The sequence below is a fragment of the Scleropages formosus genome, chromosome 19 (genome assembly GCF_900964775.1).
Source record: "Scleropages formosus chromosome 19, fSclFor1.1, whole genome shotgun sequence".
Lineage (NCBI taxonomy): Eukaryota > Metazoa > Chordata > Actinopteri > Osteoglossiformes > Osteoglossidae > Scleropages > Scleropages formosus.
The window spans coordinates 8,655,792-8,681,362 of NC_041824.1; the positions used below are offsets into that span (position 1 = coordinate 8,655,792).

Consider the following 25,571-nt stretch of genomic DNA (forward strand, 5'->3'; position numbering starts at 1 on the left):
TAAAGCGTAGGAATCTGTCAGGTGGAGAGGAACCGTGGCATCTTTGTTGTTGTGCCGATGGACACGAGGGATTTGGTGCTCATTCGCATGTTGATATGTGCGGGGTTTCAGCAGACAAAACTCTGGTGGGGTCCATAACAGGGATACCAGGGTGATGCTGCGGCACAGAGACGATACAGGCCTGCAACACCACACTGGCCCTCGCTGCCATCGGGACCTGCAACAGACTGTCAGGTTGAACCGTCACTGTAGCGCGCTCGGGTCTCAGGGGATCGAGGAGGACGGTGATGGGACCGACTGTCCCGCTGGCCTGCGGCCAACTCTGTTCCACAGTCGGACTTGTCTGCAACATAATGGAGGCCCTGTGGCCCTGCTGAACTGGACTGCCATCCGCCGAGACCACGAGACACCCGCACGACAAAGCCGCATCCTGGGATACGTACAAAATTTGGGCCCAGATATGGGAAAAGATCGAACGGGACAAACTGGATGGTGAGCAGACCACAACCGTTCACCAGGAGACACAGCACCAGGCATTTACACTCCTGGTGACTTGCATTCAGTTCAGAAAGATCAGATGCCCTAAAAAGATAAGGAAACCAAAATTTTGCAGTTGAAGTAAATAGCGAGCTTGTGATGTGAAATTACACACAACTCATAAGGCTTTAACTTAACAAGTTTGCTGACCTTGAAATATCTTTTAAATTTTAACTCTTTTCCACAGACTTTACTTTAAGCATTTCTGGGCACAACATTGTACTATAAAGACAGATGAACGTATTACATGCCACATATAATAGGGAAAAGATCCTTATAACAGAAAAGTTTAAAAACATTTATATCCTCACTAGATCATATAACAATGGTAATGTTTAAAAAAAAAAAAACCTGCTGCTTTGAGATTTCAATTTTAAGTTTTAACATAAATTGAAAAGTGTGTGTATATATTTACTTAATGATATGAGAGTTCTAAATTTGTTCCTGAAAACAGATCAAATACCAAAAAAACAAAATTAAATGACTTATCCCGTTATTTTTAGGAAAATTCCAGTTCATTCCCCGTCCACTCAAAGTTCACCTGAAAATTACCCTAAATGATGCCTAATATCGGAAAAGAGTTGTGCAACACATTGAAATAGGATCAATAAGACTTAAATACAAAACAGAAAAAAACTTGGAGAACCAGCTTGAGGAAAGGCATTTAAATAAATTAATAGCTGAATAAATGAAAAGCACAATAACGCAACAAAAAATGCAAACAAACGCATGGGTATGAAAACACAACATTTACATGCCACATGGCACCTGAGTGTGTGGGTACACTGTTCCCATAATGCACTGCATCTCAGTCTCTCACACTGCTACTTAGCGCAACTTTAAAATGCAAATTCAGGTTACAGGACAATACTGAATTTCACGGGCCGGGACTGGATGTCGCAGACCAGAAAAACAAAAATCTAGATTGACTCATGATAAGAGGTGTTATTAATCCTGGAATAAATATGAGGAAAACTGGATATTGGGAGACTGAAGAACAGGGAATGTGTGTGTGGACTATATATATTTTAACATATTCTGAATGCAAAACACTGATTCTAGAGCTACAGTTTTAGAGAACATTTACATCACATTCTCTACTTATCTGTTTACAAGTAGGGCAGCACTGTTGGCACTAAGCTATACTCGTAGAGCACCGCGGCGCATATTTACACCGTTACCCCACTTTGGAAGTCCGGAGCAAAGGTGACGTGAATGAAAAGGCCCCACGGCGCCTCCCATCCATCATCAACGACCTGAATAGAGGCAGTGCATGCAGACAGGATTCAGGGCCATGGTGGATGAGGTCACTGAAAGGAGCCTGCTATGTGTGTCACATTAAGAGGGAACGTGCTCCCCAGGAGCAACCATCCGCGGCCACCCTGGTCATCGGTTACGTAATGAAGTCGAGCAAAAGAAACAATGGCACTCCAACACACACAGTGGGGTTAGTGTCATTTATGAATAGCTTGCATTTCCCTGATTGAACTACTTCACTTTGTCAAGTACGCCGATGGAATGAAACATGCACTTATGGTACTAGTCAAAACTTCAAATACACTTTTCCAGTTTGTTTCTAGGCTTTCAGTTAATAAGGATTAGCAGGAAATGCTTTAATTTCTTTCCAAGGTGCTTTGGCAGCGACTTCCACAATGTAGGGCACTTGTTGGACGTTTTGACTCTGCTTTGCCTCTATCCAGTTCGTCTTATATAAGTATCGCCTCGGTTTCCCAGGCGTACTCATACTTTTGACTGGTACTGTGCTCCATGGATCTCCAGGTTAAAGAGCAAAAACGCAACCCGAGAACCAGAACCGAAAAGGTATTTGGGGTGAAGTCTTTCCATGCAGGCTGGCACGTTGTCAGTTCGTACAAGTTGATCTGTCCTTCACCCTGGTCTTCAAAGTTGGAGCCTTGTGGACACGTATCCGTTAAAGTGCGGGTGGGACAAAAGTGACTTGGAAAGTACGCGGCTCTGTCTGTGCCGACAGCGGAAGCTGAAGTAATGGATCTGCACAAAGCCACAGAGACAATATGTGGAACTGAAAAGAGGAAGTGAATGGGGATCGCCTCCCAGAATGCTCAGCTTTTTGTTTGTAAACTATGCTGTACAGACGAGTCAGCCTGGAACATGGCCCCATTGTTTAATAAAGAACACATCAAAGTAGAGGGAAATTAAAAAAATAAAAAAATAAAAGAAAAACACAGACCCTATTCTCTATGTATGCTGTTTCATCTTAACTGTATTTCTATCTAAAAGACAAAACGCAAAAGTAAATACCCCAATAATATTAATAAAAAAAATAAATCCAGTCCAACTCCAACATAAAATTGCTCAGAGAGCTTTTATTCATTTTTAAACACTCCTCCGCTGCATTTTCAGAGGTCCAGCCACTTTTAAGATTGTTCAACTCAGGGGAGGGTATCCCAGCCAAAACAAAGTTTGGAACGTGAACTCCTGCCTGTGGGCCTTGTGTCACAAACACCCAGAATTTCAGTTCATCTTAAATCACTGGCAAACAAAGAAAAAAAAAAAGACCCCTCTGCCCACACCCCCACGGGAGGAAGGAAATGAGTATCTCTCCTGTCTGGCACATCAGCTAGTTGACAGTGAGGAGAGGAATAAGTCATGCCAAGTGGTCCAAGCTGGCATATTCTCACGTACGCAAGGGGCATCCAGAACGTGTGCTACACACAGGCACAAGCAGGAGAAAACAGGCCAAGCGCGTGTATGAAACATAACTGATCTCCATCCAGTATTCTGCACAGAGCCTCTGGAAAAAAGGGTTTGAAGGCCACAGATTTAACTTGCCCACCCCTTGCTCACCTGCAGCGAAACAACAAACCTACAAATGCACTTATCACAACGAGAAACTGAAGCAGAATGTTCCTAGGAAAATGGAACCGGCAGTAACTGACTGCCTTTTTCCAGGTGCTGTCCCAGTAAAGCTGTAGGCCTTCGGCCCCATGACACCATGACCCCACTAAACGGAACGACATGTTTCCACTGCACACTTCTTAACTCCCAAAGAAAGTCATTAGGGACCAATCAACCCTGTCAGACTGGAAACCACTCCTTCACACAGAGCAGCTGCTTGCACAGCGCTCAAGCACAGTCCTTTATATATTGAGCCTAGAAGCATCCTTGCTACTGTACCCTTAAAGTACTTCGCCTGATATTGCTTCTTGTACCTTGGAATACCAACCTACCATTTAGGCTGGCTTGAAGGAAGGTGAGATACTGCACCTGGGTGGAAAAGACTGATGGAAATAAATGCCTCAATGCTCATCTTATTACAGCGCTCATTGAATTATAATTTGTTATATGTTATGCACAATTTAAAAAAATAAGTACACAACTTAGTAACCGATACTAAAACTTATGAGAAGAACATTTTTTAAAAATATTTAATCAATGTCCAAAGATGTGCTTTACAAATAAATGCAAAAAAGGAAACACGCGAGTCAGTGTTCTCCGGTGTAATTTAGTTCTCTGTGTACATCCCTAAAAGTGGCGAGGTGTCGGAGAACGGGACAGTCTGCTCAGCTTGTGGTGCTGTGTCCTGCGGAAGAGGCAGCGCCCCCTAGGCTACCTGGTGAATATTACAGCCATCGCACAGCACCGCCTAACGGCGCTTAAGGGAAGCTTTTATCCCGTTGTTGCTGGCCTGTGACTTGCTGCTCTTCAGGGATTCCAGAAGGCCCTTGATTCTGGAGGCAGGTGTTTGTGTCCCCCTCTTCTTGCCCTTGGTGGCAGCAGCCAGAGGCACCAACAGGGCAGCCAGGCCCCAGGGTGTGTTCCCCGTGGCACTACTGCGCCGTGCCACCTCGTTCTGCTGCACTAGCCAGGCGCTTTCCTGGCACAGCAAAACAAAGCGCTGCAGCTGCGTGGCGTTGACGTTTCTGCTGACGTTGAGTGACTGCTCGAAGGGGTTCTGGATGTGCAGTGGTGAGGCCTCCGTCTTGGTCTGCTCCTTGCCCTGCGTATACAGTGATGCCTGTGCTTTGTTCTGCTGAAACACACAACCTCCCCCACTGTGATGCCAAACCCACTTGATATGTACACTCCTAGCACACTCTGAGTGACATGGACTTGACGTCGCTATGCCTCAGTCCACTCCCCACCTGACCTATGTACTGACTACTCCCTGGATTTAGGGCACAGAGGCCTCACCTTCCCTAAGGGAGAGTTAACTGAAGTCCACACGAGCTTCTGACATGCACTAGCAGGGAACATGCACAATTAGTACACCCCTGTAAATCAGAGCTCACACCCACAGCGTTCTGGCACTGACCCCTTCTCTCCGAATTCACCAGGTTAAAGGGCTGTTTGAATTGGCACAGCTGTGTTTTACTGCCTTCTAAACAGTGATTGCCAGTGCAAACCCCCGTTTGCGTGCTGCAAATTTCCCTTTCGGCACAAAAAAAAAAAAAACAGAAGTTCAAACCAATCAAACTGGCGAGAGAAATACTTATACTGACTGAAAACTGGACTGGGAGAAACTTGCCAGACTCACCTTTTAATCAAAGCACAAATGCAGAGATTAGCTGCACAATAAAATCTACGCTCCCTAACCTCAAGGTGACATCAAGAAGAGGTTATACAAACTTTTTGAAACTGGTGATACGTAATGGGTAAATGGAATGTAAAGCAGCAGCCAGTTTTGGGACTGATTGCTGGTTACCAGATACTGCAAAGCATCCCACCAAAACTCATCTGCACCGTTATGAAAAATGTAACTATTTCGGGAAGCTTGTGTGTGCTCTTTCTTTTTTTTAGTCCCATCCTTAACATCAACATTCTCGAAAACAAACTATTTTGGTCTTAAAAGGAGTAAAACAGCATTCTGAAAAGACAAGAACTTTGTGAAAACCACTTCCATCCCACTGGCCATATAAGTCTTACCTTTCTGATGTTGATGGAAAGCTTGTTGAAGTCAAAGTTGCCATAAAATTCAAAGAATTCCGGCAGCAAATGTTCTGTACAATTTCAGAAAAAAACATAAAAGTGGATATTTACACACCAAACCATGTTAAAGCAAACCAGACATAAAGCAAACTGACTTTCACCCACCTAATGTTTCTGTGTTGTTCTGTACTTTGACCTTTGTTAAGTCACTAACAAAGGTACAGTCATTTCCATCTATCGTGCTTTTATCCATGGGTCCTGGTGGAGAAGAAAAAAATTACAGTTTTACTGCACTGGAACCACAGAGCAAAAAAAAAAAAAAAAACTGCAGCCAGCAGGTCTGAGAGAATCAACAAGCAGAACGATGATGAGGTACTCTAAAGAACTGCGAAAAATCTTGTTTACTTACGGTCACTTTTTTGCATTTAGCTGACATTTTCCTCCAAAGAGACTTACAATGTTAAGCTACTACCACTTATTTACGCACTTACACAGCTGGGGGACTCTTCCTGGAACTATTTGGGGGTAAGCACCTTGAACAAGGGCACTACAGAAGGGAGTGGAACTTTTTAACCACTGCCCTACCAGTTGCTTAACTTGTTCTCTGAATTCTTTAACTTAAAGCTTTCAGACTGAGGATGAATTAATACACTTTCAGCCCTGCTACTAGATTGCTAATGCTGAAATCAGTCTTTCCAATGCAAAACCTCAAAAATACATGCAGTTTAGGTGACCAAACTGGAAACAGCCACAAGCTGGATACAGGACAGAAGCTGTCTGTTGCTGTGAAAGAAGGACTCATTCATTCACCAGCAAATGACCTCATCTGACAAGACTTATTTCATACATTACCCTTATCTATTTATAGCCATTTCTATTTTTGAATGTAAAATATCAAACCATACTCAAGGAAAGAAAAGTACAAATCAAAGGTAGGATCTGAACCTCCTATCCAATCGCTTACCCCTTCACCACAACGTGTAACATCTAGCTCAAAGTTCGTTGCAATACGCCTCTAAGATTAATATACTTATAATATTCTGTTTTGTTACAAGGAGAACTGCACCCAACCAAAACTGGACCAGGCCACAACAACTGGGGAGGGCAGTTATAAGTCTTGTTTGCACCTGCAAGCTTCTGGAGGTGATCCAGGATGGGGATCATTGGTGGGCTCCTCTTCTGAAGGAAGAAGATCACCATCACAGTGATGGTGAAGTTGGTGAGCCAGGCCCCTGGTATGTTGCTGGTGATGCCCTGCACCCGTGCCCAGCAGCGCACACTGAACACAAGGGCACGCACGCGCTCATCCAGCTGTCCGTACAAGTAGAGCAGCTCCGAGCTCTTCATTGCCACCCTGCGGGTACCAGGAGGAAGACGTGTCTGAATAGAGTGCGCCAAAGTGAAAGAAGTGATTCATGCATGGTTTCATACTGTACAAGGCACTGGTTTTCCTACAGGAGTCTAGTGTATGAACTGAAAAGAGGATCAGGCCGCAGTCTTCACTCGGCTTAGGAAGGTAATGTGCTCCTGAAGAACCCTTTGTAAGGAGAATTGTCATAATGTAAAGACAATCATCATTACCATAAACATTTTTAATTGTTCCCGATCCCCAAAAATTGACAATAGTTAACATTAGTTCTCAAAACTTAACAAGGCAGTTTGCTGTAACTACTCTGTAATACTGCATGGCTGTCTACTTGAGCTTGTTTAGTTCTTTCATTGCCATTACACTTAATAAACAATAAACAGAAAATGGTAACATGACACTCAATGCTTATGTAGTTAATTCAAGTTTTAATGCAAAAACCAAAACAGAACCACAAAGACAAAAGAAATGAAAGATAACATCGCAAATGAATTCGCACTCACCGAACAAGCAGAGTCGGTGTGTTTCGCATTGTTCTCCTGTATAGATGTATGATTGACTAGTTTACCGTAGTGTATTTGACACTATGAGTTACCTTGGATAAGCATGTCAACAAAGTACTAGTTGATCATTTTAAGCCATTTTGGAGAAGTGTCTGCTAAATGTATCAACATGTACAAACGTTGTGTCGCTCAGTTGCTGGGACTTATGAAGTAGGGGCATTAAACGAAACTCCTTGTAAAGTCCAATTCTTGCAATTCAATTGGTCGTATTTTAGGGATGACTGTACACGGAACCCATGACTATGTAGAGGTACCCTGGGTAAAATCCAACCTATACAGATATGTACTTCAGGGCAGAATACTTGCCTTTGATACTAGAGAGCCCAGTTCCTGCAGGCTTCCCAAGCTCACGAAGAGCTCAGGGAAGGTACACTGGTTCAAAAGAAAGTTACCCGAAAACAGTTTCACCACACAACTGTAACAAAAGGCTCCTGGCAAAAGTCCTCTGTGACAAAAAAAAATAAGGTGAATTCTACCCGAGGGTGAGTCACAAGGGGGCAGTGTTTAGGCAGTGTACGGCTACAGCGGCTCTTAGTTTTCAAAGGGTATGAATATGACGTGGAATTTCCTTTGGCAGGTTTCTCTTGATGAAAGTGTTGGTTTGGAAACCTCAAGGGGCAGCATGCTGAAAGGGCACCTGCCATGTCTGAGATTCCCCTGCTGATGCAATGATATATGTGAGCCCCACCATGCTTCCTTAGAACTGCTAAGGATGTTTCTCAACACTACGCAGCTCTTCCCGTGACGACGACAGACTATTTTTATCGGCTGCAACGTACATCTGGGTGATCGAGAGCAGAAGTGAAACAATCTTGGCCTCTGCATTCTCTCCCTCATGGGTGGGGCAATTATTTTGGGGAAATGGTGCAAAAGTCAAGTGAGGTCTGTAATAATAGGGTAATAAGGGAGCCAAGACTGTCAGCTAGCCCTGTGACCTTTGGCTGTAAATTTTACAAGCTCACCACAATCACCACTATTTTAGCAGCAAACATGTATTTTCTTCATACAAACACACATTCTAGGGCAGCAAAGAGCTACACTTTTCTCACTCCCACCCTCATACTACACAAGGTTTTCTCTGAAAAGTTCAGTTTGCAAAAGTGGCACTATCATTTTTTATAACACATCTTACTTATGTATTTTACATTTATTCATTTATTTTTGCTTCTTTATTCATGAGCAGTTTCAGGGATTGGACCAAACAGATGCACTGCAGTTATTTAAAAGTGTGGTTTCACATCCTGTTGGTTGTGGTCCGATAATTCTGCCTGGTAGCTGAGCTGCATGAACAAAGAAACACGGTGGCATTGCGATGTGAATTCTAATCATTGAGAAGATGGCTGTGTTCCAGCACTTTTGTTTTGGCCCCTAGGGTGTGAAGAGGCAGGGTACCTGTTGTTGGCCGTGAGGTCACACTGGAAGCCTGAGGGCTGGTGGGAGAAGCGCACCAGAGGGCAACGTGCGTTCAGGATCTTCTGCATGCCCACACAGCCAGGCCCAAACTGGTCCACACACTCCCCGATCACAGACAGAATGCTCTGGGTGGCGGCCCTCTCTGTGGATGTTCTCTTCAGCTGGTATTCCAGGGAGTAGGCCCTTACCTGCAGTGGAAGACACACCATACAAGGACTTAAACTAATAAGTAAAAATTATTCAGGAATTCAGTAAAAATTCCCCAGCTTTATAAATGGGTAAATAATTGGAAATAGATTAACAGTGTAAGCTCCTTTGCTGAAAAGTGTCAGCTAAAAGTTCAAGGATCCAATCTGTTAGCAACTAAATAATTGAAAACAATTACAAAAGAATTAATAATAACTTGGCTTTAGAGGCATACAACTTTATAAAGCATCAAGTGACATATTACACAGGAAGATCTATTTCCAACATTTATAAAAGGACAATATTGTAATTACATTTATTCATTTAGCTAACATTTTTCTCCAAAAAACTTACAATGTTAAGGTTAGAATTATTACAAACTCACAATTACTTATCCAATCATACAGCTAGGTCATTTTACTAGAGCAATTTAGGGCAAGTACCTTGCTCAAGGGTACTACAGCCGGAGGTGGGGATCGAACCTGTGACCTTCGGATTCAAAGGCAGTATGTGTTTCAGAATAGGCAGAAGTAACCGACAGGGAGAAGTTTGCACTTCCAGGCACAGCTGAACTCATCCCTCTTCCGCACCACCTGAACCCATTTGATCTCAAACGAAAGACTGGCATTTAAAAAGAGACAGTCCAGTTTGCAAACTGCACTTCAAACTTGACACTGATGTTTATGTTATTTGCCCACTACTACTAAAAAGAAAAGATTTGTGGGATTTCACTTGAACCACTTCTTTTGACTATGGTAAGAAAACCAAAGCACCTGAAACAAACCTGTCCAAATATGAGAACATGCAAATTCTGCAGAGACTGAGCCTATCCTGAACACCAGAAATTATGAAGAACCTATGATACCCGCTGCAACACATGCCAGTCAAATGGCTGAGCAATAATTGGCATTTGTATAGAAACACTGTTTCATAGCTAAGTACTGGAACTTGAACTGTCATGTTCTAAGTAGCTTTAAAAGTGTGTCTTCAGGAACATTTTGTTGAATAGATTACATATTCCAGAGCCACCAAAGGTTCCCTATTTTTCCATCAGACATGCAAAATTCCTGCCTGATCTTTTAAACATGTAGAAAATATGTAAAACCATGCCCAGCATGTGAAAACCACTTTGAACACCTTTAAATCCAGACTTAAGTCCCACATGCTCAAAATCACTTTTGTACAGTACATTCACGTGGTTCTTTATCCCCCCCCCCATCATTGATGTTACTGTTATTCTGTCTTTTGTGTTGTTGTTCTTTCCTGATCAAAACCTTATGCTCACTGATATTTACCTGCTTTGGAGCAGCTTCACTGATGCCATCTAGGTCCAAAAACATATCCAGGTCACAGCCGAGCTTCCCAAAACCGTTTACAGAAGAACCAAAGGGCTTTATGCTGCATTCTGGGAAGTAAGAGGCAGCAATGTCTTTCAGCAGGGAACAGACAAGGAAGCGCAGTCGAATGTTTTCTTCCGTCAACTGGTAGGCTTCTGTGAGGGAGTATAGTTGTTGGTCTATCTGAGATCAAAAAGACAGAACAAAAAAAACTGACCATCTCTGATATTTCAAGAGCTCTACTTAAAGCAATACATCTGAATTTAGTGGACTAAACTCAAGGAATCCAGGATCAGCCATGGTGAGTGACACATTTTATCGTACCACTGCCTTAACGTTTCTGAAAATAACTTGATTCTACTGATTTCTTGAGATGGTTTTGATGTCTTAATTGCCTCAGAAAGAGTGTCATCAGAAGTGAAAACTTGGTGCTTCAAGGAGAGCGAAACATGGTCCTTTCTCACTTACACTATCTTCTTTAGATAGCTTCTTGATGAGATCGTTCACAGGCATTGATGTCTGATTTAAGAATTTAATAGATTTCTGAGAGTTGGGCACATCACCCAACTTGTCTGTTTTTAAAGATAGGAGCCTGGACTTGAAAGGAACAGCGGCTTCGTGCTGCAAGTGTGGTAAACTGGCCCTTTCCAAGACTGAAAAGACGCCCTCCTTTTTGGCAAATTCCACCACTGCATACGTGCCCTGTCCAGAAAAAAAAATGAAGAGCGCATAGTTGCCGAAACCCAGAACAATTTCAACAGAAATCACATTTGTTACCATTACACGATTATGTGGATACTTACAAAACTTTCATAGAAGAAGTACTTGTTTATGTCACCATGTGTGGACATATGTTTCAAGAATTTTTTCTCACATGTATTTGAGGGGCAGCTTATTAAAAGGGATCGCGCTGCCTGCTCCCCCCTTTCCTCCAATAGGTCATAAAAAGATTTCTTTCCTCCTGTTTCTAGAAGTAAAACAAAGTTGTGAAAAAACAAAAACAAACATGAGGTCACAGCCTCTGCAATTTAATCCATTGAAGCTGAAGCTTCAGGGAAAACATTCACTAGTATCCTATAGAGAGCAAAACAGGCATAATAGCTCTGTCAAAAGCATGAAATTGTTGGATGATCACACAATGTTAGGATTGAAACATGTATGAAAAATATAATTTTTAGAGCTTTTTTTTTATCATGTGTATGTGTATGGATGTGGATGTGGATACTCAATCACGCACAAAGCTAATTATATCAAACGCACGTCAAAGACAAACTAGATTAATGTTTATTATTACTATTTTTCTACTTCAAAAGACTTACAGAAGACTCAGACTGTGTATATTGTGAGATGATCATGTTGATGATGATGATCATGTTGATGATGATGATCATGTTCATGTTCATTCGCGGGGTCACCACATGAAGCAACATTCCTTCAGTTTTGGCACAACCTACCACAATGGTCTTTCTTGACGGATGTTTCTGCTTCAACAACAACATTTTTCGCGCTAGCTCTTCTCGAAGAACAATAATGCAGTCTGTATAATCGCTTAAAAACAGCCGGTCCTCTCAGCACACTGAAATTTTGCACGGAAGCCGCCATAATGACGTGAGAGGAAGGCGGTACTAATCACCGCAATGCACATGCGCAGGTTCCTTGACCTAAGGGAAGTGAGGAGGGTCAAATTAAACGAGTCCCAAATGGTTTTCGCAATGGAATTTAAAGCCTTCGGTAGCCATTTCACTTTAAAATGCACTTAATGTCAGGAGGAAAACAAACAATAGTGGCGATATACAGTCTAAATGGTGGAGCTAATTAAGTGACTATAAAAGGAGTTAGCAGCAAAAATATTTCAAATGTGACCAATAATAAATTGAGATTAAGAAAGGAAGTATTCTTAGTTTCGTTGTGTAAATTACTTCAATCTGTGCAGTCTTATTATAAGACTTGTTATTTTATTACCTTAATAAACAACGAAAATCTTTCCAAAACTCAGTCTAGCTCAGATTGTTCATGTCCGTAACATTCTTATCATTTAGAGTTCAGTTTGTCAGTTGCTGAACTGTAACGTGTATGTACATTTTTCATGTAATTTCTTAAACTGTATTGTTTTCTCCTCCTAAATAATAATAATAATAATAATAATAATAAAAATCAGTACAAATGCACCCTCGTCGTTTGTCATTTTCCCGACGTTTTCACTTGATTAGATAGCCACTTAAACTTGGCTATTTGTTGCTCGTTCTACTATGTTATTAATGCCTGGCAGTTCTCTTGCTGTGCACTGACTGAAATCATCATGTGTGCGCGCGCAGAGATTTGTTTCAGAAACAAGCGAATCCCTCCGCACTGTTTTATTACAGTTGTCACACACAACATCAAGTGTTGCGCACGTCGGAACGCATGTGAAAGGTTATTGAAGGTTGGGTTTTTCCTGGGAAACTACTAGGATAACCAAGGAAATGAAACGAAAATCGAAACGCCGCCATGAGCCCCGTCACTCCGTCACACACTCGGAGGATGAAGGCTCCTCTGTGTAACACTCCTACACTCCTTGCCGCAGAGACACAACACCACAGACCACTGCAGTAGCGGGACCGCGTCGCGATGGCACCTTAAACACCTCATGGGCACATTTTGAGTGAGTACTTTACTGTACTGTACTGTGCTGTGCTGAGACGCGTCATCACTGCCGTCTCGCGCTCGTCTTCAAATGGGGGGGGACCGTCGCGCGACCCCGGGTCTCTAAGTCTCATCTGCCTAGCTGTGTTAGTTAGATTGGGTCCGATCTTGACTTTAGAGGCCCTCTGTGCAGCCAAAACTAAGGTAGTCGTCACAACCGTGTGGTCCAGTGAAGGGGGGCACGGTGGCGTAGCGGGGTTTGACTTGTGCCTGCTCTCTGGTGGGTCTGGGGTTCGAGTCCCGCTTGGGGTGCCTTGCGACGGACTGGCGTCCCGTCCTGGGTGTGTCCCCTCCCTTCCCAGCCTTGCGCCCTATGTTGCCGGGCTGGGCTCTGGCTCGCCGCGACCCCACTGGACAAGCATGCCCTGCGTGTGTGTGTGTGTGTGTGTGTGTGTGTGTGTGTGTGTGTGTGTGTGAGAGAGAGAGAGAGTGATTTTAATGAAGTGTTTCCCCTGCATCTTTCTTGGCATCCTTTTAAGATGACCATACAGGGTTCAGAAACCTTCTTTTAGTTTAAACATAAGTCTTATGATAAGATAATAAAATTGTCGCAATTATGTCGATGGTTTGGTTTGCCCTTCACGTCACGTGCGGTCCTGCCCACGCTCGCGCTCCTGTCCTGTGTTACGCGGATTTATTTGCGAGGATTTATATAGTGATTAATTTTGGAGCCGTGGGCCGCGCGTGTGGAACATGACTTCGCATTCGACGTCTTTCGCTCCCGAGGATGCGCGGCCCCGGGCGCGAAGGGGATGCCACGGCTTGTCACCTACGCGGCGCGCGGGGGCGTGTTTTTCCGGGGCTTCCCTCCTCTCTGTGAAATTCCCTTCAGAGTCATTTGACAGGCAAATTCGCAGCGGACGAAGAGCGCGGTCGCCGCTCTTCGCCCGTCCGTCCGTCCGTCCTTCCTTTCTCGTCGCCTTAGTTTTTCACTCGACGCCTTTCCGTCTGCCGCCGTGCGTGCGCCCGTTCGTCCCTTTCGCTCGTCACCCGGCCGGCACGTGCGCGAGCTGTCACATGAGCGCGCGCTGGGCCGCGGGAGCCCGCCGATGACGGCGCTGCTGCCACCTTCGGTTGCAGGTGCGGCGCGGGGCGCTGTCGCCATGGAGTACGAGGAGGGCGATCCGAGCGGACTGGAGCTGCTTCTGGCGCACATGAACATTGAGGACATCATCGACGTGGTAGAGACGTTCTACCCCTCCGTGGAACCCGGGCCCTCCTCGTTCGAAGAGACCCTGTCCCTGTCGCAGGAGGACATGGAGGAGGAAGACGAGGAGGAGACGCCGGCGGAGATGCAGATGATGGGCTCCTCCGCGGGGGACGGGGCGCCCCTCAAGAAGGGCGCCGTCACGTACGGCACCGTGGAGGACCTGCTGTCGTTCGTTAACCTCGTCTGCACCTCGCGGGAGGTAGCGCACGTGCAGCAGCCGCGCGAGGAGATGGGGGTGCTGCTCAACAAGGTGAGCGTCGCGCGCGCGCTTGTACATTTGCAGAGCGCACATACATGATTCATACGTACATACTGTCTATACATTTTATACATACACCTTGTGCTGTACGCCTGCTGTAGTGTGCATATATTTTATTCTTACTGTCTGCGTTTATTCTACGCATGTAGTCTGTATACTTTGTCTGCAAATATATTACACATACATTACATACAGTCTAGTTTGTGCAAAAAAATTACTTTCGTACATTGAATCATTGTAGTCTGTATATATTTCTTCTATAGTTTATATTATATACTTTACAGTCTGCATGTAATTCTTTCTGTGTTTTATACTGCTTAAAGGGAATGTTTCTAAGAAATGCATTTTTTGGCCATGCATTTTTTTGGGTTTAAGGAATATATTAGCATTTAAAGTGTAAAATTGGCTGGTGCTTACTTTATCATCAAGCTGAACATTTAAATAATGAATTCTCAACACTTAGCTTCTCCTTTTCACCAGCTTTTTGAAAAAATGCAGTCGTGGTTTTGTGTCAAGAAGTGATAGTGGATGCATGTTCCTCACCTATTTTAAGCTCTGTAAGAGCTGAAAAAACACACAGACATGTTGTGGCTGTACTTTTCAAAAAGTGTAGAGTCACATGTTTGTCCCATGTCTTAGGGATATTACAGCTGTTAATAGATTGCATGGCAGGCTACCATAAAAGGCCAGTTCTCAGGCTCTGCACAGTGAAGTTTTGCCTTTAGGGGACTGCTGTCGCAAGTGTGTGTGTGTGTGTGTGTGTGTGTATATCCATGCATGTACACGTATTTTGGCTCTTGCGGTGACACAGCCTCTCATCTTGGTTATCCCTGTCCCGGAGCAGAAAGACATGATTATCAAGAATGGGCATTACCGAGTTGACCTGGAAGTTTTCCTGTTTCCATGGAAGCTGACCTACAGGAGCCATGGCTCTGGCCACGTACCCAAAGGCTCTTTTGGGAAAGTCCACCTGGCCCAAGACAGAGAAACCAGGAAACGTATGGCATGCAAGCTGGTTAGTAAATTCCAGGAATTTCTGCACTGTTTGCCAAATACATCTGTCCGTCCTACTTAACTGCTGCCCTTTGTGTCTCTGATAAGTTTCCAACTTTACTGGCCGCACATCACAGTAACTCTTGCTAAATGAACAGTAAACAGACAAAACAACTTGGGCCACATGACGCCGAGAAACATGATGAGTGGCGGAAAGAGGAACTGCATCCGGAAAGAACCTGATTTTTCTTAGGCAAGTTTAAAAAAAAAAGAGTTGTGCAGAACGGTAAAAGCTGAACGCATCTTGGCCAACAGCTGAAGAAACCAAGAAACTCAGAGAAAATCCCTAGAGTGGAATGCAAGAGTGGGGCGCAGGGGAAAATTGGAACATGTTAACACTGATCAGTTCTGTAAGGAGAAGTAAACTTGGTCAAAGTATTGCACCTTGCTTTAAGTTGTGGTAAACACAATTGCTCGCACTTAAGCGAGAACAATTTGAATATTTGTCTTCTTCGGAAAGAAATATGTAGATGTGTCTTTATGTTAATTTTTCCTTGTGAACAAAATTTTCATAAATTGCTCCTGTCCAGAAGTGTGGTATTAATCAAGGCATTCAGGAAAGGAGTAGTTTCCTCTTAGTCTTGCTAATAATATCACAGTCCAGTAATTACAAAATATGGGCATAAGTATTTAATTTGGTATATCTTTTGGAAGAATTAGTCCAGTGAATCCTAGCTTTTGTGTCATATGAGAAAAGGTAGTTTCAGAAGAGGAATCTTTTAGTCAAAAATGAATTGTCATAGCACAGTATCTGAGGATATTGCATTAATTTAAGGGTGTGGGAAACACGACAGCAGCACTGGAAGTTCATCCCGCATTGATTTAGCTGTTGATTCATGTGTTCCCAAGATTTCTCTGGAGCATTTCAAACCGGCTGACGTGGAGTTCCAGGCCAAGTTCCGACACGAGAACATCGCAGAACTGTACGGTGCCTTGCTGTGGGACCAGACCGTTCACTTGTTCATGGAAGCGGGCGAGGGTGGCTCTGTCATGGAGAAGCTGGAGAGCTGTGGACCCATGCGGGAGTTTGAGATCATCTGGGTGACCAAGCAGGTCCTCCGAGGATTGGAGTATTTGCACTCGAAAAATGTCATCCACCATGACGTTAAACGTGAGCACTCTGAACATTTTACTCAGATTTATTTTATCTTTGGTGGTTATTTTCAGCGTGCTGTGTTGACTATGCATCCTTGTCCATCTCAGTAGACTTTGTTATTGTTGGTATTATTGTCGCTGTTACTGGTATCTCAGCTGTCAGACTGTTGTCCTTTGCAACTTTCTGGAATAATGCAACATTTAGGAGGTCATCAGTATGAGGCTCTAAATGCCCTCAAGAGGAAAAAATAATTTCTCAGCTTCACTTGTCCTTGTTAATGGAACAAAAATAAGTTCAGATGAAGACAAGTGAGTGGCCTGCTCATTAAGTGAAGATTTGTGAGATTAGTATAATGTTTTTCATGCTGGATAAGAGCCACAGTGGAGGGGAAGATAAAGAGCAGGGTGTAGGAGCTGTTCTCTCTTGAGAACAAATTGCTAGGAGTCAGCGGATGCCCCCATGTGAATGAAGGGGAAGGGGGTTTATACACAGATGCCAGCACGTCAGCACCGGGGGTAGAGATCCGTCCGCCTTCCTCTCTGACATTTCTAGGCTGGCCTTACTGGAACAAGAGCAGTAGTGTTACACAACACATGAGTAATGGTGCTGGATAATATCCCGGCTGGCTTGCTGGATATCTGTTGGGTCAGGGATTAAATGTTCCCCACTGATCACATTAAAGGTACCATGCCACTGAAGGGAACAAAGTTCAGGTTTGAGCAATCTGCAGAAGCAAATGATTCCACTAAAATTAAAGACTCACACACCATGGCAGGTGCCTAACAGAATATCATATACTGTTATTGATGAGCAGTGCCCCCGTGTGCTGAACAGTATATTTAATATAATATATAATGACCACCCAGACACTGTCTCAGATAGGCTGTTCTTCAAAAGTCACTTATGAGAGATGCAAGTGAGAGGCCAACAATCATGCAAAAAGAGCTAGAGTTCAGTGGTGCAGAGTGTAGTAAAGGTGGATTAGGCAACTATATCAAGAGCTTTGCATGATGCTCTGCTGTATGTAAGGATACCAATAAAGATACCCTTTTCAAGAAGCCTTTGAAAGCACACCTGGAGTTTGCTAGCTGGCACCAATGTGATCTAATTAGGATTTGGGAAAAGGTTAAGCTTTTGGGCTATGACAGAAAGAGCACTGTGTGTCAAAAATAAGACTGCTCACACCTCAGAAAACACTGTCTCTATAATGTAGTATGGTGGTGACAGCATAATGCTGTGGGGGTGCTTGTTATCAACAGGGACTGACAGTCTTGTCTGAACCGAAAGGACGATGGATTGTGCAAACTGCAGAGAGATAGTATAAGGGAAATTCAATTTGGAAAAAACAAAAGCAAGATGACGATCATAAGATCAGAGGTCTCAAAGACAAATGGTGAATATGCCATTGGGGGGAGAATCAATGTCTTGACCTCAACTCCATCAAGAAGTTTTGGCATAGTTTGAAAATTGCTGGAGCTCTCAATTTGTCAATACAAGTCGGCAAATGTTACTGATAATCAGTGTGCTCAGATGGTAGACACCATCCTCAGTAGACTCAACCGCAACAGTGTCAAAGCTTTTATTGGGACAAGAGATGGCTCTACAAAATATTATAGGTTGGCTTTGCATATATTTGTGGAGAAATAAATTATTTTGATTTGCATAGACTGGCATGTTATTGCTAAAACATGGATTTTTTACGTGATTTCTGTTATTCCTGCAGCCAGCAACATTGTCCTGATGTCGGCAAAAGCTGTTCTTGTGGACTTTGGGCTCTCAGTGCAAATGACAGAAGAGGTATACACACCCAGAGACCTGCGTGGGACAGAGGTAAAGGTTGAGATTTATTTGCAATACTGTGTGCTGGAGAAATGGGGAAGAATGTCACACGTCTTCTGACCTTCGGTGTTTGCCCAGTTATTCACAAAGTTATGCATATTTTATAATTTATACAGTTATGAGCATGCAAAGGTTGCTTATCTGGTTAAAATTTGCTTTAAATATGTCTTATACATGGATTTCATCATCCATTTGCCCATAGATGTCATAGGCTCCTACTAAATTTTCCTTAGTCTGCAACTCGTACTCTTAAAAGATACACAAGGGGTGCTTTCTGAAGTGCATGTTTTTCATGACCTGTGACCTTGTAATCACTAGGCTTAGTTAGCCTCGGATGTCCATTCTGAGTCTTCCTTTCTCAGAGTGATTTGCACAGGCCGCTTTATGGCAGCCAGCCTCTGTCTAAGGAAACCATCATGACTGATAATTGGGGAATTCCAGACGAAAAGGGCTCTCATAGGGAGGATGTTTTCTTGCAGATGACATTTGAACTGGAACACATAAATCCCCAGTTTAGGATTTTTTTTTTTTTTTTCGGTTTATTCTTCCTATTTATTGAAGTTACTGGTTTAGTAAATTTGCACACAAAACAGATCCAACATCACATTTAAATCCAACACATTTTTTTTCATAAATGTGAATTATGCCCATGGACGTAAATATTGACGAACAATAGGGCAGATTACTTGCTTTAGGCTTGATTAGCTGATTATTAGTTTGGAAAATCTGAAAGTGACTAGGCCATAATCCAATGTTTGATTGAGTATATTAGGTTGGCCGTTGGTTCAAAGATTGTTCTAATTTATATATTTAAAACATGTTAGATGTAGGGTGGCACAGTGGTGTAGCTGCCTCATAGCACCTGGGTGATGCCACAGAACATAGTTTTGATCACCGCTCAGTGTGTGTGAGGTTTCAGAGTGTCTGTGGGTTTCCTCCAGGTGCTCTGGTTTCCTCCCACAGTCCAAAGACTTGCAGTTCACGTAAAGTGTTAATTGCCCTTTGTGTGTGTATGGCTACCCTGTGATAGACTGGTGTCCTGTCAATGGTGTAAATTGTTTGTGCCCAATGTTTTCGGGGTAGGTTCCGGTTCACCGCGACCTAGATCATGACAAGCGGTTGTTGAAAATGGATTGATGGATGTTACCTGAAAACACTTTGTGTAAGAAGCCATTTCAAGCTGTATATTGCAGTAAATTGTGTACCTATTTTGCTTTTTAGATGTACATGAGTCCAGAGGTGGTACTCTGCAGGGGCCATGACACCAAGGCTGACATCTATAGCCTGGGCACTACCATCATACACATGCAGACTGGATACCCACCTTGGGTCAGGAGATACCCACGGTCTGCCTACCCCTCCTACCTCTACATTGTGAGTCTTCCCTTGCCTTCAGCTTCTGTGACTCAGCAAATGTTACCAGATTTTGTCTTTTTATATAGCATAACATTAAGCTGATATCATTTCATTTAAGACCTTTATCAAAGGTACAGTTGCAAGTATACTTAGAACAGAGAAAATTATTTAAATACGTGAATAAAGTGTCAAAAAAGGATGTGAACAGCTTGAGTGGCCATAGATTCTGCAAGTGTTTGGAAATGGATTGAAAGATGCAACATTTTACCCTGATGAATTCCGTTGTTTAGTTTTTCTTTGGTGGTTTTGGAAATTATTGCTCTAGAACGTACCATAAACTGGGCTGAAGTCGTGTGACTCATACGGTCGTGGTGTATGGTTTATATTGTGTTCATGGTCTTGAAGCCATTCATTGACACCTGGTATCCTGGAAAATTCTACTACCATTTCTTTTTCAAGCCATGGCTGCCATCATAATGAGCAACTGGTTCTGCTCAGCAGTTTCATACATGGACTTCAAATAGGAAGGAATGTTAATGCCACACCTGTGTGGAAACACCTGCCTTCAATATCATTAGTGTTCCTAAAAGTCTGATATGTCCCTTATTTTGTCAGTTGCTACTAGTGTCATGCCTCAGATTTTACCATACGGCCTTCTTGTGAGAACTATCTTTGGACAAATGTATTTTTTTGCATAATCATCATATGTGCCATAATAACGATATGAAAAGGTGGTTTTTTTTTAAATTGTCGAATACTGTGAATCACCAGTATAGTGTAGTTTTTAGCTTAGACAGATATATGAAATTCATCTGACAACACATTAATCTTAATTTTTTTCCATTAAATTTACTTATTCATCTTAATTAATTTAATTAATGCAATAGTAAAGCACAAATGATCCAGGTTTTAAAATAAAATATTATATTTGACAAATATATTTTAAAATTGTGTAAATGTATCACAAAGCTACATCATTGCTATGCTTTATTTTAATAGTTTGGTTGAAGTTTTCAACACTTTACAATGATACATGCACTATTCGACACTGACTCCATTGACTGCAGCACATCACGGAAACATGTTCTTTCGTTTCTAGCTCATCGTGCAATTTTCCACTATCTAGTTCATTTCTTGAAGAGAGAAGTGAGGCTTCTTATAAAGCCTCTAAAATTCTTTGAATGACGAAACAACATTCCATCTGAGTGTGCAAAAGAAGGAAATGCTACTCAGCCGCATTCTGAGGCACCACTCCCTTTGATTTCTTTCATGGGAGGGGTGCTTTCAGCATAGTGGTTAGAGCTTACAGGTTTGAATCCTACCTCCTGCTGTAGTACCCTTGAGCAAGGAACTTACCCTCAATTGCTCCAGTAGACTTACCCAGCTGTATACATGGGTAAATAACTGGTGCTGCTGTACCTTAACGTTATAAGTGACTTTGGAGAAAAGTGTTAGATGAATCAAAAAATGTAAAAGGGTCCTTTTCTTGTTAATGCCAGAAAAAGACATTGTCTTTGTTTAGTGAATTTTTCTTGCACGGCAGTCTTATGTTTCATTTTCTCTGTTTAGCTCAGATGTACAGATGCACTGTTTGTGACTTTGTGCCTTGCCACCCCAACAGATTCACAAGCAGGCCCCGCCCTTAGAAGACGTCGCAGAGGACTGCAGCACGGCCATGCGCAGCTTCCTGGAGCACGCCCTAGATCGGAGCCCGCAGCGCCGCAGCTCGGCGGCCGAACTGCTGCGGGACGAGGCCCTCTATCCCCCCCGCGAGGAGCAACCGCGATGCTGGAGCCTTGACTCGGCCCTGGGTGACACGTCCAACGTCCTTCTGCGCCAGCACAGCCAGCTGCCTGACACTCTGCAGGGTACGAGAGAGCCGTCTGCAAGAACATGACTGAGTATCTAGCGCAAGCTGCGCACAGCCAAGCGCATGGACGCACTGCACCAGTATGCACTTAGATCACATCCAAAGTGCTGACTTGCTTTTAGACTACCTGCGTGGTGCACGATCCACGTGTCCTGCATCTTGCACAGTTCCCTTTCTCTGACCAGCCGTATCCCCCATGTAATTTGTGAAAAAGTGTGCAGTGATTTGGGTCTGGAGGGAAGAATTTTGTTTTAGTTCAGAGGTCCCAGTGGTTTTAGGGATTGAAATTTAATGAAACTTCTTTAAAATTGGTTTTATGAACAGCACAGGCTTGCAGTAACATAGAGGAAGGAGACGTTACACAGAAAAATGGCAAATATGTCCAAATACATGGAATGGGGGCTCAAGGTAGGAAGGTTATAGTATATCACAGGTATTGTAATGTACCATTTTCTAATAACTTCCAGAAAGAAGAAAAAAGAAATTTAATGAAATCTAACTAATGAGCGTTTTCCATGTTAGCTTGTGACACGTCTAGATTTGTCATTTCCTTAAACATTAATGTGACAGACCTGAACCTTAATACAATCACATTCACGTTTACTCATTTAGCCAACGCTTTTCTCCAAAGCGGTGTACGACTGAATAAACAAAATTGCATTTCACCGATAGACAGAGAGATACAGATAGACAAGCAATTCTCAAAATAAAGTCAGTTTCTCCAACACCACCGTTTGGCAGGTATATATTACACAGGTAGCCGTATATAGAACTGATGTGGAATGCTCTTTTTAAAGCAGATAATGTAGTACAAGTTTATGGATCAGATAGAAGATCAGGGGAGAAGTGGGTGCTAAAGAGGTGTGTTTTCAAACCCCTTTTCAATGCTGGGAGGGATTCAGCAGCTCTGAGGGACAGTGGGAGCTCATTCCACTGCACTGGAGCAAGAATCAAAAACCTCCTGGTGTTTGATTTTGGACCTGTGTGTTGAGCCCCCAAATGGCCTGAGGTGCAGGAGCGTAACAGCTGGTTACATTTACATTTATTTATTTAGCAGACATTTTTCTCCAAAGCAACTGCCAACGAACTCTATGTAGTGTTATGAGCCCACACACCTTATTCACCACGGTGACTTACACTGTTAGAGACACTACTTACACTGGGTCACTCATCCATACATCAGTGGAACACACTCTCTCTCACTCACACTATGGGTGAACCTAAACAGCATGTCTCTGGACTGTGGGAGGAAACCAGAGCACCCATAGGAAACCCACACAGACATGGGGAGAACATGCAAACTCCACACAGACTGAGCGGGGATATGAACCCACATCCTCTCTCACCCCCCAGGCACTGTGAGACAGCAGCACTACTCGCTGTGCCACTGTGGTGGGGTTGTAGGGATGACCAGGTCCTGCAGGTATCCATAAATGGTCTTCGTAAGAAGAAGGGGCCGACACAGTCGCGTGAGCTGCTAGCAAGGGGGGTTTATTGGTTGCAGGGTTCACAGAGAGATGGGGGAGGGGGAAACGGGGGTGCAGGGAACTGATGTCTCGTAGGGGTGCTCGGTGGGGAACGTGGAGTTCGGGGTCACCGTCGCTCTCGGGGTCGTGCTGTCTCACTTCCCGAGGTCGTCTCTCCCGAGAAGTCCTCAAACTCACCCTCTTCAGTGGTCAAGCCGGGGGAAGAAATAGAAGCGTTGATTACTGTCAGCTGCCGTTGTTCCTTCCCCGGCTCCGCCCCCCCCCCTTCGGACTGCCCCGGCGTGCTACAGTCTTGTAGGCCGTAACCAAAGAGCTGGTCTGGGCAGCTGCAGAAAGCTAATGATGAGAGATGAGGAGGTGACATAACTGGGAATGCTTTGGTAGGTCAAACACAACTCATGCATCAGCATCATTCTTTTTTAGCTTCATATTCCCATTCCTTTAATCAGAATTTGGTTGTTTTCCAGAGCTTTCTTTGCATCAGCTGTTCTCTTGGAGTTATTGCGACCTTCCTGACCTGCAGTCGCCTCTCGTCTCTTGCAGATTCTTCCATGTACAGCAACGAGGACTCGGTACACCTGAAAAGGAGGGGCTCCCTGTACGTTGACCTTGGTGCCCTCGCTGGGTACTACAACATCATGCGGGGGCCCCCAGGCTCTGAATATGACTAACATAGTGGAGCTCCTCAGGCTTCCGTCTCTTGGGGATGTCACGGATGGGAACAACCACCACTGAGGCCTGCTCCTTTAGCGTGAGGCCGCTTGGCACAAGTCCCACGCATCCTTTCCCTCGCCGGAACAGACGTCGTTGCTGCTCGCCAAGTGAGGGACCCCAGGCAGTCATCGGATGCTCACGAGGACCATGTTCGCAACGCTCAGGAGAGCTTGTGGAGCACCTTCACAGTGCCATTGAAAACTTCTCAGAACATGTAGTGGTTTCCACCGTGAACCATATGCATAATCTGCAACCTGGTTTCTTACAGAAATAGCTCATATGGCCAAGCAGGTCTGGTGTTGCTGTCATGTATATACAGTATATATGCATATATATATTTTTAATGAATCGTATAAGTCTTTGTGAAAAGCAGTACAGAAAACACAGCTACGGCCAGTTTGTGCTTCTTTTATTTTGTTCCTATGGAAACGTTGAAGTAATTGCCATGCAAATAACCCTTCCTTTAGTCAAGAAATGCCTTACTTTTTAAAATACCAGGGACTGTTGCCATTTTAATGTTCTGTGTACATCCAGTGAGATGTGAAGTGTACAGAAATCACATGTGAGCGCATTTTACTTTAAAGGCGCCCTTTTCGAACTGACCTCACCTCCGCTGGCCTTGAGGATCTGGGTGATGCTGAAGCGATTTTAAGGATTGTAAGTAAATGAATATAAAGAAGTGGCTCTGGCTTTTATTTTGCGCCCTGTTCTTTGCGGATGTACGAGTGGAGACATACGCTACGGACTGCCGCTGTCAAGTGTAAGCATTATGAGCACGGTGTTTTCGTTCAGTTTGTCTACGTCGCCGTATGGATTTTGGGGTTTCGTGGGGCGAAAATCCTCTCGCGTTCGCTTGCTGTTCGCCAAAAGTGGACTAAGGCAGCCGCTACCTCCCGTTTCTGAGAACGCCTGGATGCCTGCGGCCCGTTTCTTCTGCATCAGGAGGACGTAGTTTCCACCCCGCGGTATATGTGAAATGAAAGTGTGCGAGTTGACTGCGACACGGGCGAGTTCCGTGGCTCTCGGCACAATGGTGTGCCAGCGTAGGGGAAATCGGAAAGAGGAAATGGCCCTTGGCTGTCGGCTGACGCGATGCGCGGAGGGTGCTTCGGTGAGCCGCTGGTCTCGGATTACCGCGGTGACGGCCGGGGGGGGGTCGGGCAGGCCCACCCCATCGCTTTGCAAACACAAACAAGTGGCTTTTATGCAACGCAAAGCCTGTGACTGTGACATACGTGTCACGATGTGGTTTTCGCGCGTCACGGTTAATAGTTCTCCGGAGGACAGCATTGTCTTTTTTAACGCACGAGGTCCTTTTCGGTCAGTAAGTGCGACTAACGCTACTGTAGAGGGTATTGTTGAGGCCAGGATTTGCATGTAATGACTACACCCATTTGTTAAAATAATATTATACAATAATAAAATCACCCCCGAGTGTCGAACAAAGACTTCGCTTTGATGGAGTAAAAACTAAGTGACGCAATAAACAAATTACCTAAAGCAACATCAGGACGTTTAAAATATACAGCAGTACCTCTTCCAAGATGCGTAGCTTCTTGTCACACAAAATGAGGATGATTGTTATTATTAATAATAAAGCCAATTATATATTCATACAAATTGATTGTTGAAACTGAAATTGAATAACTGTTTCCTGAGTCGGTGAGTTTTAGTTTTAAGCATTGCTTTTGATGG

General features: G+C 43.8%; 2 protein-coding genes across 3 annotated transcripts; one reads left to right on the plus strand and one right to left on the minus strand.

Moving 5' to 3' along the window:
* Window positions 1-894: 894 nt before the first annotated feature.
* Window positions 895-11,998, minus strand: mtpap (mitochondrial poly(A) polymerase). The gene is made up of 9 exons (XM_018741337.2): window positions 11,765-11,998; window positions 11,114-11,277; window positions 10,779-11,012; window positions 10,269-10,493; window positions 8,767-8,975; window positions 6,573-6,799; window positions 5,611-5,703; window positions 5,443-5,516; window positions 895-4,516 (listed from the first exon to the last, which is right to left on the minus strand). Exons 1-9 carry the CDS (start codon window positions 11,910-11,912, stop codon window positions 4,163-4,165), a joined length of 1,728 nt encoding a protein of 575 aa, XP_018596853.1. The 5' UTR covers window positions 11,913-11,998; the 3' UTR covers window positions 895-4,162.
* A 573-nt stretch (window positions 11,999-12,571) lies between these two features.
* On the plus strand, window positions 12,572-24,514 carry map3k8 (mitogen-activated protein kinase kinase kinase 8). Of its 2 annotated transcripts, XM_018741338.2 has the most exons (8): window positions 12,572-12,951; window positions 14,073-14,452; window positions 15,306-15,476; window positions 16,364-16,625; window positions 18,334-18,440; window positions 19,671-19,823; window positions 21,427-21,673; window positions 23,706-24,514. In XM_018741338.2, the coding sequence occupies exons 2-8, from the start codon at window positions 14,096-14,098 to the stop codon at window positions 23,831-23,833; spliced, it is 1,425 nt and encodes a 474-aa protein (XP_018596854.1). In that variant the 5' UTR covers window positions 12,572-12,951; window positions 14,073-14,095; the 3' UTR covers window positions 23,834-24,514. The 2 variants fall into 2 exon arrangements, with proteins under 2 accessions (XP_018596854.1, XP_029102156.1); XM_029246323.1 differs by lacking the exon at window positions 12,572-12,951 and having other exon boundaries at window positions 13,776-14,452.
* Window positions 24,515-25,571: the final 1,057 nt, after the last annotated feature.

Coding starts and splice junctions, on each gene's coding strand:
- map3k8 (XM_029246323.1), top strand. CDS start 14,042: ATGACGGCGCTGCTGCCACCTTCGGTTGCAGGTGCGGCGCGGGGCGCT. Junction 14,453..15,305: donor TGGGGGTGCTGCTCAACAAG/GTGAGCGTCGCG, acceptor GTCCCGGAGCAG/AAAGACATGATTATCAAGAA. Junction 19,824..21,426: donor ACCCCTCCTACCTCTACATT/GTGAGTCTTCCC, acceptor CCACCCCAACAG/ATTCACAAGCAGGCCCCGCC.
- mtpap (XM_018741337.2), bottom strand. CDS start 11,912: ATGGCGGCTTCCGTGCAAAATTTCAGTGTGCTGAGAGGACCGGCTGTT. Junction 8,976..10,268: donor GTGAAGCTGCTCCAAAGCAG/GTAAATATCAGT, acceptor CTTCCACTGCAG/GTAAGGGCCTACTCCCTGGA. Junction 5,517..5,610: donor GAACAACACAGAAACATTAG/GTGGGTGAAAGT, acceptor GAAATTGTACAG/AACATTTGCTGCCGGAATTC.